Genomic DNA, 14,427 nt, shown 5'->3' on the forward strand with positions numbered 1-14,427 from the left:
GTTAGGTAGGAGTAGGGATGTAGCAGAGTGGGCAGAATGCCTGCCTAGGACGCATTAAGCCCTGGGCTCAATAATTGTCTCTGCATGTAATTCCAAGTGAAGACAAGAGGATCGAAAATGTATGTATCTAGTTGAGGCTAGCCTGTACTACGTGAGAGTTTCTAAAAATGGGGTAGGAGTAAATGTATCATGCATTATAATCATGATATAATCTATCCAAAATAGACATTTAACCCAGGTATGATGGTATAGACACATATACTTTGAGTTCTTAGGGGCTGAGGTAGGAAAATGACAAGTCTGAGGCCAGCCCAGGCTGTATAGAGATTACTTCAAATAAACAAACTAGATTTAAACCATGGTCTATAGTAAATAGATTGTTTCTTACAGTTTACAACTTTTCTTTTTTATGTGTGTAGCAGTGAACACGACTGGATGTAACGTAGATAAGGTAACTATCCTTCCTAATGCCCTGATCACTCCACTCATATCGAGCAGTATGATTAAGACTGAAGATGTTACTCCAATGGAAGTAACATCAGAGAAAAGATCTTCCCCAATTTTTCAGGTGAGTTATGTAACAAATGCCCCATATATGAAATTTTGCTATATTCTCCTTTCTTGTTCCATTGGCATCTGTTTTCCATTCCAGATATGGTTAATGAATATTGGTTTTTAGAGCAAATACTTTATAGATAAGTAAAATTACCCACAAAGTAACTTCAGCATACATTTTGACAACAGGAGAAAGTCATTCCTGTGAGATGAGGTGTATTTATTTATAAAAGTACTACAAGTTGGTTTTTGGGACTAAGGAATCAAAGATGTGAGATTAAGGCCAAGCTGGGCTACAGAGAAAGACCCTGCCTCCAAAATTAATTGATTGAACTAAAGCATGAATTTTAGCCTTTTCAGAAGTAGAAACATTTTGATCATGGTTCCTTCTGTACTATCTCTTTAATTCTCCTCTTCACTTGTTTTCCCCATTGCAGTGTAACTGATGATCCACAATATGGAAGCGTCTTGAACTTGGTTACACACAAACTATCAGATTAATGTTCTCCTATTATTCTTATTTTGGCTAAACATATCAATAACTGATTGTTCTGCTTGTTTGACTATCTTTATAGTATTGAAAGTCAGACATTGTCATAAAGAATCAGTCTTACACTGACTTCTATTGCTATCATAGAGTAGAAAAGTTATTCTGCATGCATCTTTAGAAGTAATCTTTGGATTAATATATGTGGTTATTTAATATTTTTATGTACATATTATTTGTGGCTTTTTCTTTTTAGACTACAAAGACAGTTGGATCAACCCAGCAAACTTTAGAAACTATTTCTAACATAACGGGAAATGCATCCTTCTCGTCACCATCATCTTCCCACTTACCTCCTGAAAATGAAACTCAGCAGCAGCTTCAGCCCAAGGGATACAACCCAGAGACCCTGACAACTATCCAAACACAAGACATCTCACAGCCAGGGACTTTCCCAGCAGTCTCTGCTTCTAGTCAGCTGTCCAGCAGCGACGCACTACTGCAGCAGGCAGCACAGTTTCAAACAAGAGAAACTCAGTCCAGAGACACAATACAGTCAGATACAGTGGTTAACTTGTCACAGTTGACTGACTCATCACAGCAGCAGCAATCGCCACTACAAGAACAAGCACAGACATTACAGCAGCAAATACCATCAAATATTTTCCCATCACCAAATAGTGTGAGCCAGCTCCAGAGTACCATTCAGCAGCTGCAAGCAGGAAGTTTTACAGGTAGCACTGCTGGTGGCAGCAGTGGAAGTGTTGACTTGGTCCAGCAGGTTTTAGAGGCACAGCAACAGTTATCATCTGTTCTGTTTTCTACTCCAGATGGAAATGAGAATGTCCAAGAACAGCTTAATGCAGACATTTTCCAAGTCAGTCAAATTCAAAATAGTGTAAGCCCTGGGATGTTTTCCTCAACAGAGTCTGCAGTTCACACCAGACCAGATAACTTACTACCTGGGAGGGCTGACAGTGTCCATCAACAGGCCGAAAATACACTGTCTAATCAGCAGCAGCAGCAGCAACAGCAGCAGCAGCAACAGCAACAGCAGCAAGTGATGGAGTCATCAGCTGCAATGGTGATGGAGATGCAGCAGAGCATTTGCCAAGCAGCAGCCCAGATTCAGTCAGAACTATTTCCTTCAACTGCTTCAGCAAATGGAAACCTTCAGCAGTCTCCAGTTTACCAGCAGCCTTCTCACATGATGAGTGCACTGCCTACCAATGAGGACATGCAAATGCAGTGTGAGTTGTTCTCTTCTCCCCCTGCAGTTTCTGGAAATGAAACTTCCACAACCACCACAGCACAGGTTGCAACCCCTGGCCCTGCTATGTTTCAGTCACCAAATTCAGGAGATGGAGAAGAAACTGGAGCGCAAGCAAAACAGATTCAGAATAGTGTCTTTCAGACAATGGTCCAAATGCAGCACAGTGGGGACAGCCAACCTCAAGTAAACCTCTTTTCATCTACAAAAAATATAATGAGTGTTCAGAATAATGGTACTCAGCAACAAGGGAATAGCTTGTTCCAACAAGGGAGCGAGATGATATCACTTCAGTCTGGGAACTTTTTGCAGCAGTCCTCTCATTCACAGGCTCAGCTCTTTCATCCTCAAAATCCTATTGCTGATGCTCAGAACCTTTCCCAGGAAACTCAAGGTTCAATTTTTCATAGTCCAAATCCTATTGTCCACGGTCAGACTTCCACAGCATCCTCTGAACAACTGCAGCCTTCAATGTTTCACTCTCAGAATACCATTGCTGTATTACAGGGCTCTTCAGTTCCTCAAGACCAGCAGTCACCGAACATATTTCTTTCCCAAAGTTCTATCAATAATCTTCAAACTAACACAGTGGCCCAAGAAGAGCAGATTTCATTTTTTGCAGCACAGAACTCAATTTCTCCACTTCAGTCAACATCAAACACTGAGCAGCAAGCTGCTTTTCAACAGCAGCCTTCAATCTCGCACATCCAGACCCCTATTCTTTCCCAGGAACAGGCACAACCCTCTCAGCAAGGTTTATTTCAGCCTCAGGTGGCCCTTGGCTCCCTTCCTCCTAATCCAATGCCTCAAAACCAGCAAGGCTCGATTTTCCAAACACAGCGCCCAATAGTTGGCATGCAGAGTAACTCTCCATCCCAGGAGCAGCAGCAGCAACAGCAGCAGCAGCAACAGCAGCAGCAACAGCAGCAACAGAGCATTTTATTTAGTAATCAGAATGCTATGGCTACAATGGCCTCCCAGAAGCAACCACCACCAAACATGATATTTAGCCCAAACCAGAACCCAATGGCTAGTCAGGAACAGCAGAACCAGTCAATTTTTCACCAGCAAAGTAATATGGCCCCAATGAACCAAGAGCAGCAGCCCATGCAATTTCAGAATCAGCCTACGGTTCCCTCGCTTCAGAACCCAGGTCCTGCGCAATCTGAGTCACCACAGACCTCCTTGTTCCATAGCTCTCCTCAGATCCAGTTGGTTCAAGGGTCACCTAGTTCTCAAGAGCAACAAGTAACACTCTTCCTCTCTCCAGCATCCATGTCTGCATTGCAAACCAGTATAAACCAACCAGACATGCAGCAGTCTCCTCTTTATTCCCCGCAGAACAACATCCCTGGAATCCAAGGAAGCACTTCTTCACCCCAGCCACAGGCTACTTTATTTCACAACACTACAGGAGGCACAATAAACCAACTACAAAATTCTCCTGGCTCATCTCAGCAGACTTCAGGAATGTTCTTATTTGGCATTCAAAATAGTAAGGAATTCAAATTTCTCATTACTCAGTTGAAATGTTTAGATCCTTATAAGGAAGCACAAGGCACAGTAGTTTCAAAGCAGACTGGCATTCCACCAGCTAAAGACTGAGGCCTTGGACAAGTTATTTGGCCTTTATAGGCATGGATTTCCATATTTTCAAAAGTAGTCATTTTAGACTGGTCATAATGATACATGCCTATAGACCTAGCCCTTCAGAGGTGTAGGCAGAAGGATCAGAAATTCAAAGTAATCTGTAGTGTGTTTGAGGCCAGCCTAGGTTATATGAGACCTTATCTCAGAAACAGAAACCAAAATAATAATAATAATAATAATAATAATAATAATAATAATAATAATAATAATGATAGTGATAGTTTTATGTGCAGAAATGTGTGTGCCATTTTATGACATTAATTTGAAAGGAAAATGAAGACCGACAGAAAATATCTTAGCCAATTAAGTTGTTTCTAAAGAGCTAGGCACCCAATTTTCTGTTATGTCAAATAATTAAGTAATACTTTTATTTGTGTGTATTCGTTTATTTAGAGGTAAGGTCTTACTATTTAGTCGTAGTTGTTCTGAAACTCATTGTGTAGACCAGCTGGCCTCAAACTCCCAAGGTTCACCTGCTCTACTTCCCAAATGCTGAGATTAAAGGTGTGCTCCACCATACCCAAATCAGTAGGACTTTTATATATGTTTAGAGGAATCCCAGGATAGACTCCAGTGTTGTCCTGTGAAAACCATTTTGTTAGACTATCACGTACTTTAGTTTTAGTAATGTAGATCAGCTAAAAAGTGGTTTTTCAGAAATCTTAACTAATTTGATGTTTCTGACCTCACTATCTTTTCAGATTGTAGTCAGCTTTTAACCTCCGGACCGGCTACATTGCCAGAGCAGCTGATGGCCATAAATCAGCCGGGCCAACCACAGAATGAGGGCCAATCTTCTGTGACAACACTTCTTTCTCAGCAAATGCCAGAGACTTCCCCACTGGCCTCCTCTGTGAACAGCAGTCAGAACATGGAAAAGATCGATTTGCTTGTTTCATTGCAAAACCAAGGGAACAATTTAACTGGCTCCTTTTAGTGAGATATGTAAGTATTACAGTTTGGTCTCTTAGTGAAAAGCATTATTAAATTTTATTCACAACAGATTTGAGCTGATAGCACTGTTTAGCTTTTACAGTTAATCAGAACAGGACTTTCACTTTGATTGTCACTCTGAATGATAGCTTAGGTTGGGTAGGAAATACTGGGCATTCTTTCTGGCTGAGAGCTTCTTTCCTCTGTAGTGACAGAACATCAGGCTAGGATATATAGTAGAAAAAGAGAGCAAGAAAGAGAAAATTCTTTGCAATTATAAATCTTATAATCTGGGACTATATCCTAGTTGGGTACTTGTCCAGTGTATTTGACGCTCTAGGTTCAGTACCCAGCACCACCAAAAAAGCAAGAAAGATTGAATATGCTGAAGTTCTCTACATAGGACAGTTGGAGTCATTCATTGTGACAGACACTTCAGTTTTTTTCCCCCTAATGAGATAATTGATTTTTTTTTCTTTCTTCAGAAATTCCGTGAAGAAACTAATGGTGATTCCAAGATGTCCTGAGAACTTGTGGTTCGATGAAGATTATTGAGCTTTTATGAAGAACTATATTGAGTAAATGGATAGGTTTCCTGGCTGTAAGAATACACCCATGCTGCCTGTTGCAGTGATTTGCCACCAATGTGCTTTTTGTTTCTAATAACAGTGATGACTGAGAGTCTGTTTGATTTTCCAGCTAACAGAATTGATGCTTTGTCCTCTGTTTTTAAATGCAAGGCTGGGCCTCTCAGTTATTATTGCTATTAGGAAATCATATTTGTCATGTTTACTTACATTCTTACTTCCCTTTCTGCATTATTTTAGTCAAGTAGTGGCTTAGGACAAAGTAAAGTTCAGTAATGACTAAGGCTGTGCTTTTGTTGATGTAAAAAACATGGCTGTTGGCCAAAGTGAAGGAGTTTCTTTCAGTTTTCATGGAGAAACTGAAGGAGTAATTTACTGAAAAGAAGCTGTATTAAGAACTCTGCAGATATGAGGACTCATCCTCACACACTCAAGCAGATGACATGCTTACAGAACTGGGTACAGCTGGTATGTTACTGAGTTCATTTTTCAGAGAGTTGTTAGTTCTCTGTATTTCTACTAAGGGATTTAGCCATAACTGCATAAAAATATTTTGTTCTATGAAAATGAAGGGGGTAATAGAAGACGTGTTACGTTCTCATATTCTCCTCCAGTAGTTTAAACTGACAGTACTTCCAGTCTGTTTTCTTCTTACCCAGCGTTAGGCTAGTATTCCCTTCTTATATGCCTCACCTGTATTGTTGTCCTCATTTTTCCTTTTCAGTTTTCTTACTGTTCTACTGGCTTTATGACCCTGTAGTAATTAGAGAATGCAGCCACGTTAATCCAGTGACCTGGCAGTCAGCAGCACAGGCCAGGAATACTCTTTTAGGAGTTATTGGGATTTGATTCCTGGGGAGAAAAACAATTTTCTTTTTTTCTTCCATGAACGGTGCTGTTCTGAAGTCTTCAAAAATTTCCCTCTGATGATAAATAGTAGTACAAATTTTAATTTTACAAACGAGGCAAACATTTCTCAAACTATTACTTCTCCCTGAGCTGCAGTGACTAGTCACAGGTCACCTCAGCGCTTTACAGTTGAAGTGGTCACTTACTTGATGGTTCCCACAGCCTTGGGCTTTACAGGGTCATATCATTGATTTAAAAGGAAGAATTTACTTGTGTTGCATCTACAGAGAGCAAAATTCCACACTCCAGAACTTGCATTTGTAGCATTAGTTGTAGAATTTTGGGTGTTCTTGCCACCCGTGGGGTGCCTGCTTCTCACTACCACCTACATCTGGACACATGCTTATGTCTCATTTATCTTTGGCATGTGGAAAGTGTCAATGCAGCGTTAGGCCATCATATATGCAGCTTCTGTATGTTGATATGTTTTGGTTTCCTGTTCAGTTCTTTTCATTTCTTTCTCCCCCTGTCCTGTGCATTTGTTGAACTGTGTGGAGCTGTGGTGTTGGTTTAGTTTATATAGCCAGATCCCCCTTTGTGATTCTTCCTTTGCTATTTGACTGTGGTTCTTGTCATTTGCTTTCTCTTTGTCCTTCTCCCTCTGCCCTGTGTCCTTCCTTTCTCTCTCTGAGAGGCATTGGATTACGTTTTCAGTAGTACAGGCTTCTTGCCAATATGAAGGGAACTTTCCAGAAAGAGACCTACTCTGGTCATTTAATTTTGAAAACAGTTTTCAATCGTTCAAGTTTTGGATGGTTTATATCTAATGTGTGTTTCATTTTTTTGGAAAGCTATATTTTATATTTAGGAAATGGTATATACTATTTTGCTATTTGTACTAAGTGAGTACATTGGCATAAATATAGAAATTTATATATATATATATATACATATATAAACTATTCTTTTTTTGCCACACATTTTTGTGGCAAATTTGTGAGTTTGTCTGATGTTCTACCACAACGTGGCGTCTGATAACAGTGAGGGGGGTTTGTTATGTCTTTCTTGAGTATTTAAGCACCTTTTGAAGCAAATGACCTGTTTATCTGTAGCCATTCCATCAGGCAGTTCCTCGATGTTACTAGGGAGCTGAAGGCTGGATCTTTCACTCAGCGAGGTGTTAAAGAGCAAGGAAATTCATTTGAGGCAGTGTGTCAAATGGTGTTTGACAAGAATGAGCCACTCTGTCTTCGTTCACTATATATTTAATATTTTATTATTGTTGTTGTTGTTGTTAATTGGCTTTCTGTATCCTATGCCTTTTATTTATAAAGACACTAAAAAAAAACCATGTTTGTAATTTTAATAACATTTCCCCATCTTTTAATATCCAGAGCTACTTTATAAATTCTCTAAACCAAAAGTATTTTCCTCAATATCTCCTTTCTCCCCCAGTTTCTGTAGGGAAAAATCACCCAACATAGCTCGGGTTACAATAAGGGTCAGCCACACAAGTCAGCGCTTCAGTTTTAAAAGTAAACTGGACACTAGAGTGTTACCTGGAGCGTCATAGAAAGCAGACCCAGCAGATGTTAAGAAAAACAGAAGTCACAGTTTAAAACCACATTTACTTCTGAGTTGTCTGAATTACTTTCTGAGATGATATAGGTGACTCAGGAAATCTGTTTGTTCACCAAGATCAGATTAGAATGTTTAGTACTACCATGCCATGGATGAAGTGGCAGCAAGAAGTCTGGCTTGTGTGGTGGCTTCTGTTCGTTCTGTACTAGCAGCTTATCCTTATAAAATGCTGATTGGCAATGCCAAGTCACCGGGACCAATTTCTGTTTTATAATGTTTAAGTTTAGAACAGAACATCACCTGAACTGTAGTGCTTTGAGTGGATGGAGGTAGAAACCCTCATTTCAGTCTCATCACTTCTATGGTTATTTATACAAGGGCTGTGCTATGCTACCGTGTTCCTGCTCAAATATGATGGAGTTAGTTTTCTTACATTGCTAAATGTTCCTTGCCCCTAAAGGTCCATGTTAAGTCCAATGTTCTGAATATATGATTTGGTTACAAAAAGTATTTGTCTTCTTATTGAAGAGTTAACTCAGTGGTTGATATTTGTGCTACTTGCAGCTTCCCAGTTACTGTTACAAGTTACAACTGCCAATGGGGAGATTCAATGAGCCAGCAAAGGCCTTGGAAATCATGATTTATTAAATTTATATCTGGCAGAAGGACCTAAATAAACTGTGAACTACATTTTATTCCTTTGTTACATTTGGCTCTTGCTTTCAGCAATTCACAGAAATGCTTGGAGCTTTCTCTCTCTCTCTCTCTCTCTCTCTCTCTCTCTCTCTCTCTCTCTCTCTCTCTCTCTCTCTCTCTCTCTCCTCTCCCTCTCCCCCTCTCTCTCTCCCTCTCTCCATCCCCCCTCTCTTTCTCTCCCTCTCTCCCTCCTTTCCCTCTCTCCCTCCTTTCCCTTCCTCTCTTTCTCTTTCCCTCTCCCCTTCCCTTCCTCTCTCCTTGTCACGCACACACATATGGGTGCCCCCTTGTTCCCTAGCAAAGTTCTTCCTTCTTGTCTTTTCACACCAAGGAGAAGACATTAGATACTTTGTTCCTAAACTTCACTGTGGGTTTTTCTGATTCTAGCATCATGTTGCTATTTGGTATTGAGCCAATGTAGACCTGTCTTATCCTATCTTCTTAGACCAAGTGTTTAAAGGGCTTTTATTATAGGAGCAGTATTAACAAAAGGCCTCTTTCCCTCCCATCCTTCCTTGCCCCCTCTTTGCATAATATTACGAGTTATAGTTTATAATTGTATTATAGTAGATTTATTGCCTATCAGAATTTTGACTAATGTACCCAGAAAAAGTAGAAGGAAGAAATTGTGCATGTGTTCCTTCCGGGGATAATTAATTCCTTTTGACCTTTTTGAGTATTTGTTTTTATTTTTTCAGCAAGGTTGCACTATGCTGCCCAAGTCCTGGGCCTGCTGGTATGAAGCACCTTACCTGGACCCGCTTTTAAACCAGCGTAAATGTTTGTTTTGGAAAAATTAAATCTGTCAGCAAATAAGAACCACAACTGAATAATTCTTTTTTAAAATTATTTTATTTTTTCTGTACACTGGCACTCTCTTCAGACTCTCCAGAAGAGGGCATCAGATCCCATTATAGATGGTTGTGAGCCACCATGTGGTTGCTGGGAATTGAACTCAGGACCTCTGGAAGAGCAGTCAGTTCTCTTAACCACTGAGCCATTTCTCCAGCCCCTGAATAATTCTTAAATTTATCAGATTTATACTTATTCACAGGGGTTAGCCTGAGAATTTTTCATTTTCCTAGTAAAAATTTTTGTTATCCCTATTTCCTAATTTTTAATTAGTTGAAAGTTGCAGGAGACCTTGTGGCTTTACTTTGCATCTCTAACACAGGCTCCGTCTCTAACCAAGATGCTCATTTTATGTTACCTGGAGGGACTTAGTGTAAAAAAAAAAAACTGTAATTCAGTAAACATATTAGAGAAATAACCTAGACCTGGAGTTGTGGCTCAGAAGTAGAGAGTTTGCATAGCTTATGCAAGGCCCTGAATTTGCTCACCACCACCACCAAAAAGGAGGAAGAGAGAGAGAGAGAGAGAGAGAGAGAGAGAGAGAGAGAGAGAGAGAGAGAGAGAGAGATCGATCTTAGGTATCCACACTAGCAAGAGGAGTAGCACTCACCCATCCATCACAGACACTGAGAGCTTTCCCCTTCTGCCTGGGCTTTTGTCACTAAAGCTAAACTGTGGAGGTGGCATTCATGGTGCAGGAGATTGACTCATTTGCAAATTGTCCCAATACCCTAATTATTTTTAACTCTGTATTTTTATGCCATTCTAAGCCTCATATATTAATAAAATTCTGGTTTTACTGCTCTTGCTTTTTCAGGTAAATTTTTACATTAATATTTTATATGTAGAGTAAATGTTATGGAAAAGTGCCTTTTTACCATGCCAGTGCCCCCTTCTTAAGACTTCACCTTCCACTATTGCCAAAAATATGTGAACAACTGGTTTTATCAGGTCCCAACTTATACTTTTTCCATGTGGCCATTCTTTTCTTCATTTCTTGGTCACCATAGACGATGACTTTTGTCAGTTCCTTTAACAAAAATAACAGAAAGTGCTTTGGCAGAATTGATTGGGAAAGCAAGTGCATACTTATTCAGGCTCATCTGAATTAAGACTTACTTTCTCATCCCAACAAATTGTAGATTGGTCTCATTTGAATAAGAATAAAAATCTGGCTGTCTATGAGACTTCATGCACCAAAAAAAAATGTGTTAAATGTTTTTGGTTTTGTTTTTTATTTGTTTTATGAGGGTACTACTTATAGCCTCTATTTTGATCCTAATTAGCTGTGGGGGAAAGCAATCACTAAAACATAGGTTTTGTAAGGCCTGGGGGTAACATTGATTTTTCTCCCTAATTAAATTGGCAAAGTAGTTTATTTTCTATCAGAACTTTAGTTAATTGACTTTGTAAAACTTAATGTCAGAAAAAACTTAGGAGTCATTTGAGTTATAGGAAAGCTAAGGTAATGTCTTAGTGTCATAGTGTTGGATTGAGTGTCCTGGTTTTGTCCATTTTGTTTTTAATCTAGCTCCTTATGGTGGTGCTTGAAGAAAGGGCCGTCAGCAACAAATTAAGGACAGTAGTAACTTAAACTCTGGGACAGAGCTGTGTTTCCCATGCAAGTGTGTTTGTTTGTAACTGTTGGTGCACTGAAGATGGTGTACTTATGCAGTGTTTTTAATACTCTATTGTGCACTTTAATCATTCCAAAAAAGCCAAGAATATATTTTAACTCTTCAGAATACTGCATATTTATTTTGGATAGATAGCTTAGTGTGTTAGGTGCTTGCTTATTTAAAGCAACTTACAGTCAGTATGAAATTACTATTTTCTAAAGGACTTAAGACCTTGAAATGTAGGGAAATGACTGCATTTTGCAAACCATGTTAGAAATAGTGTTTGAGTGGCTGGTGAGCGTGTGGGGAACTACTTAGAACCATCCTCTCCTGTGTGGTTTATGCAAACCAGTATGGCCCTCTGCCCAGCAGCTAGCACCAGTATGAACAGAGAACTAGTTAGAGGTGCACATTTTTGGGCATTGGCCCAGGCATACTGAATTAGATCTGAAGTGGGGCCCAGCAGTCTTTCTGCCCCAAGTCCAGGTGAGGCCAATGCATCCCTCATTTCAGAGCCACTGGTATGAGCTCTATCTAGTGAAAGCTAGAGAATTTCTTCCCCACTATTGAGAGATAATTATTTCTTCTTTATGTATATTCAGCCTTATCTGGTTATTTGTGATCACTTATCAACAATAATAATTTATATTCAGTTCTGCCTAAGAAATGCATGTGTTTTATGTATATACAGTGTAGTTACTAATAATCCATTTAACTTAGTTTGGCATTTCCCTACCACTGACTAAAAAGTTTACATTAACTGACTGATTTCAATACATAGGTGCAATGTTCTGAATTTCTTTAATTGTTGTGACATTTACTTAGTTAAAATAATTGATGGGTGCTACAGTCTCCTGTTTATGCATAACATGGGTACATTGTGGGCAATATAATACAAGCTTTCTCTTGTTGCCTCTTAGTTTACCAGCAGACCACAGTTTTGCTCTGGCTAGACCAGCTCTCAGAACAGAATTGCCATTCCGTACCATTTTTCTTGTATCTGAGAGCTCAGCTAGATGGCTGGCCAGGCCAATATAGCACCTTGTTTAATTTTTTCTCTTAATAGATAAGATTCTTTTCAAGTAGTTTACTTGGCATTTGAACAGTCAAATCCTTGCAGTCAAGGATGGTTCTCCTCTGACTCACACTTCAGGTGAAGTACTTAACACAATAAGACAGTGCATTTTATAATTTGGGTATCTCCCTTCTCAGTTGTGTGCGTCTTAATAAGTACAAGGTAAGCAGGTTTGTTCTTGTCTTGTTTTTTCCTTTACAATTCAGCACTTCCATCATTAATCTTCCTTTCACTGTTTACAAATCACTGATAGGTTAACTCATGAAAGAAAGACTCACTTTTTCAGAGTAAAACTAAATGAATACTTGCTTTCTGAGAATCACTGCTGTCTGCCCCACACTAGCAGTGCTAAGTGGCTTACTCTACAAACTGGTGCTGGGAAGTAAGTAGGTGAGCTGTTGGGATGCTGTAGAGACACTCTCCCTTCCCCCTCTGTCACTAGGTCCAGAGCATTCGACACAATTTATTTAACCCAGGTTTATAATACCTCCTGCATTCAACTCATGTCACCCCACCTGCTCTCATTGGTTCTTCCCCTAACCAGAACCCACCCCGGCAGTAATAATATGCATGGTTTGTAGGGGTGGCCTATTATTACTATTTTAGCTAGTGAGCCTCAGAAAAGCTTACACTCACACATAGCACCAGATGCTTGAGAGTGAGTTTAGAATCAAACTTCTGTGACCAATAAAAACTTGTCCTGGCTGGAGTAAGAGCTCATTGATGGGGGCCTTTGTATACATAAGGCCCAAGGTAGATGCAGTCCCTGGAACCAGAGAGAGAAAGAGAGATTGACAGGTACAGAGAAAGAAAAGAAGAAAGAGCTATCCTGCACCAAAGTGATCACATTTTCACTCATTACAGACCTTCTGCAGTGCAATTGAACTAACTCCTTCTATCTAATGAATGTATCTGTTCACCTTGTACTCTCTAAGGATAAGCTCCAAGTGATTGCTGCTTTCCTGGCAACTTGACTGAGTTTCATTCTCTTTTACTTCTGTTTTAATGAGTATCTTGGAATATTTCACTAACATGTTCTCAAGTGATTTAGCTGCCATTCTGCCATTTTGAGTTTTTATTTAATTTTATCTGCTTGAGCACACTGATCAACCACTGACCTGCCTTCTTGCATTGTTCTGCAATGATGTGAGAGTGACATTGTGTATGCGGCTTCATAGTTGGAATTTCAGAGCACTGACACCAGATATTCTCAGTTTGTTCTCTTGGGGAATTTCATTTGCATCTATGTTTTTAGCTATCTGTGATAACTTGTTAAATATTAAAAAGATATTTTGCTTCTATTGGAACATTTGTATACTCGCAATTATATTTCTGTAAACAGCTGCAGTCAAAAATAAAACATTGAAAGTTTTCATTTTGCAGTGGGTGTCGATCTTTTTTCCTCAGACCTTGTGTTGACCTGAATGTATCAGCAATGTGGGGAAAAGGTGGAGACTGAAAACAGCCTGGGAAGAGATAGGAACAATATGTTAGGGACTCAGCATAGAGCTTCTGACTAGAGTACTCACTGAGCAAGTGCAAAGCCCTGGGTTCAGTTCACAGCATCTCAAAAAAGAATAAATATGTCTACCAACCAGGTGATGTGGAAAACGGTGAATCAAAGAAAAACAATAAGTTAGTAACATAGGTAATACAAGGATGTCATGAATATAGTATATGAAAAACCGCCTTAGCAGGGCATAGTGGGCAGAAGTAGGCAGATCTCTGATTTCAAGGCAAGTCTCAGTAGTGTGCCAACAAAGATGAAGAACTCAGTCAAGATCTTACCACCTCAGAAAAAAAGCCAGATGTGATAAACATGGAATCACAGCACTGGGGAAATGAAAACGGGGCTTCCCAAGAAGCCAGCCTCACTGAATCTCTGAGCTCCAGCTTCAGCAGAGAAGCTGATAAGGGCTTGAGGTGCAGAGCAATCAAAACAGACCTGAAGTCAACCTCTGTCCTCCACACACAAACAGATGCACCTGCGTGGACACATGGACACATGCACACACAGATGTACAAACACCACAGATGTGCACATAAAATCAGGAAATGTAAACATTTGTCATTGATAAGCTTAAACATTGAAAAGGCATAATAACCAAGATGAAAATGCAGCTGGAAAAGATGGCTCAGCAGTTACAAGCTTTGTAGCGGGCCTGAGTTTGATTCCTACCCCATATTGGGCAGCTCACAACTGCTAGTAACTCCAGTTCCATGCAATAAAATACCCTTTTCTGGCTTCTTCAGGCACTTCCGAGCATACAGAC

General features: G+C 39.7%; 1 protein-coding gene across 3 annotated transcripts in view; it reads left to right on the forward strand.

Moving 5' to 3' along the window:
- Window positions 1-13,527, forward strand: part of NFAT5 (nuclear factor of activated T cells 5) — an 85,064-nt gene extending 71,537 nt beyond the window's left edge. For all 3 annotated transcript variants that reach the window (XM_080937163.1, XM_080937164.1, XM_080937165.1), the window contains 4 exons: window positions 420-568; window positions 1,299-3,807; window positions 4,664-4,907; window positions 5,381-13,527. In XM_080937163.1, the coding sequence (XP_080793289.1) occupies window positions 420-568; window positions 1,299-3,807; window positions 4,664-4,899 (2,894 nt within the window). In that variant the 3' untranslated portion in view covers window positions 4,900-4,907; window positions 5,381-13,527. The remainder of the gene's footprint in view (window positions 1-419; window positions 569-1,298; window positions 3,808-4,663; window positions 4,908-5,380) is intronic.
- The last annotated feature ends 900 nt before the right edge of the window (window positions 13,528-14,427 follow it).

This window comes from Micromys minutus (genome assembly GCF_963924665.1).
Source record: "Micromys minutus genome assembly, chromosome: 24".
Classification (NCBI taxonomy): Eukaryota; Metazoa; Chordata; class Mammalia; order Rodentia; family Muridae; genus Micromys; species Micromys minutus.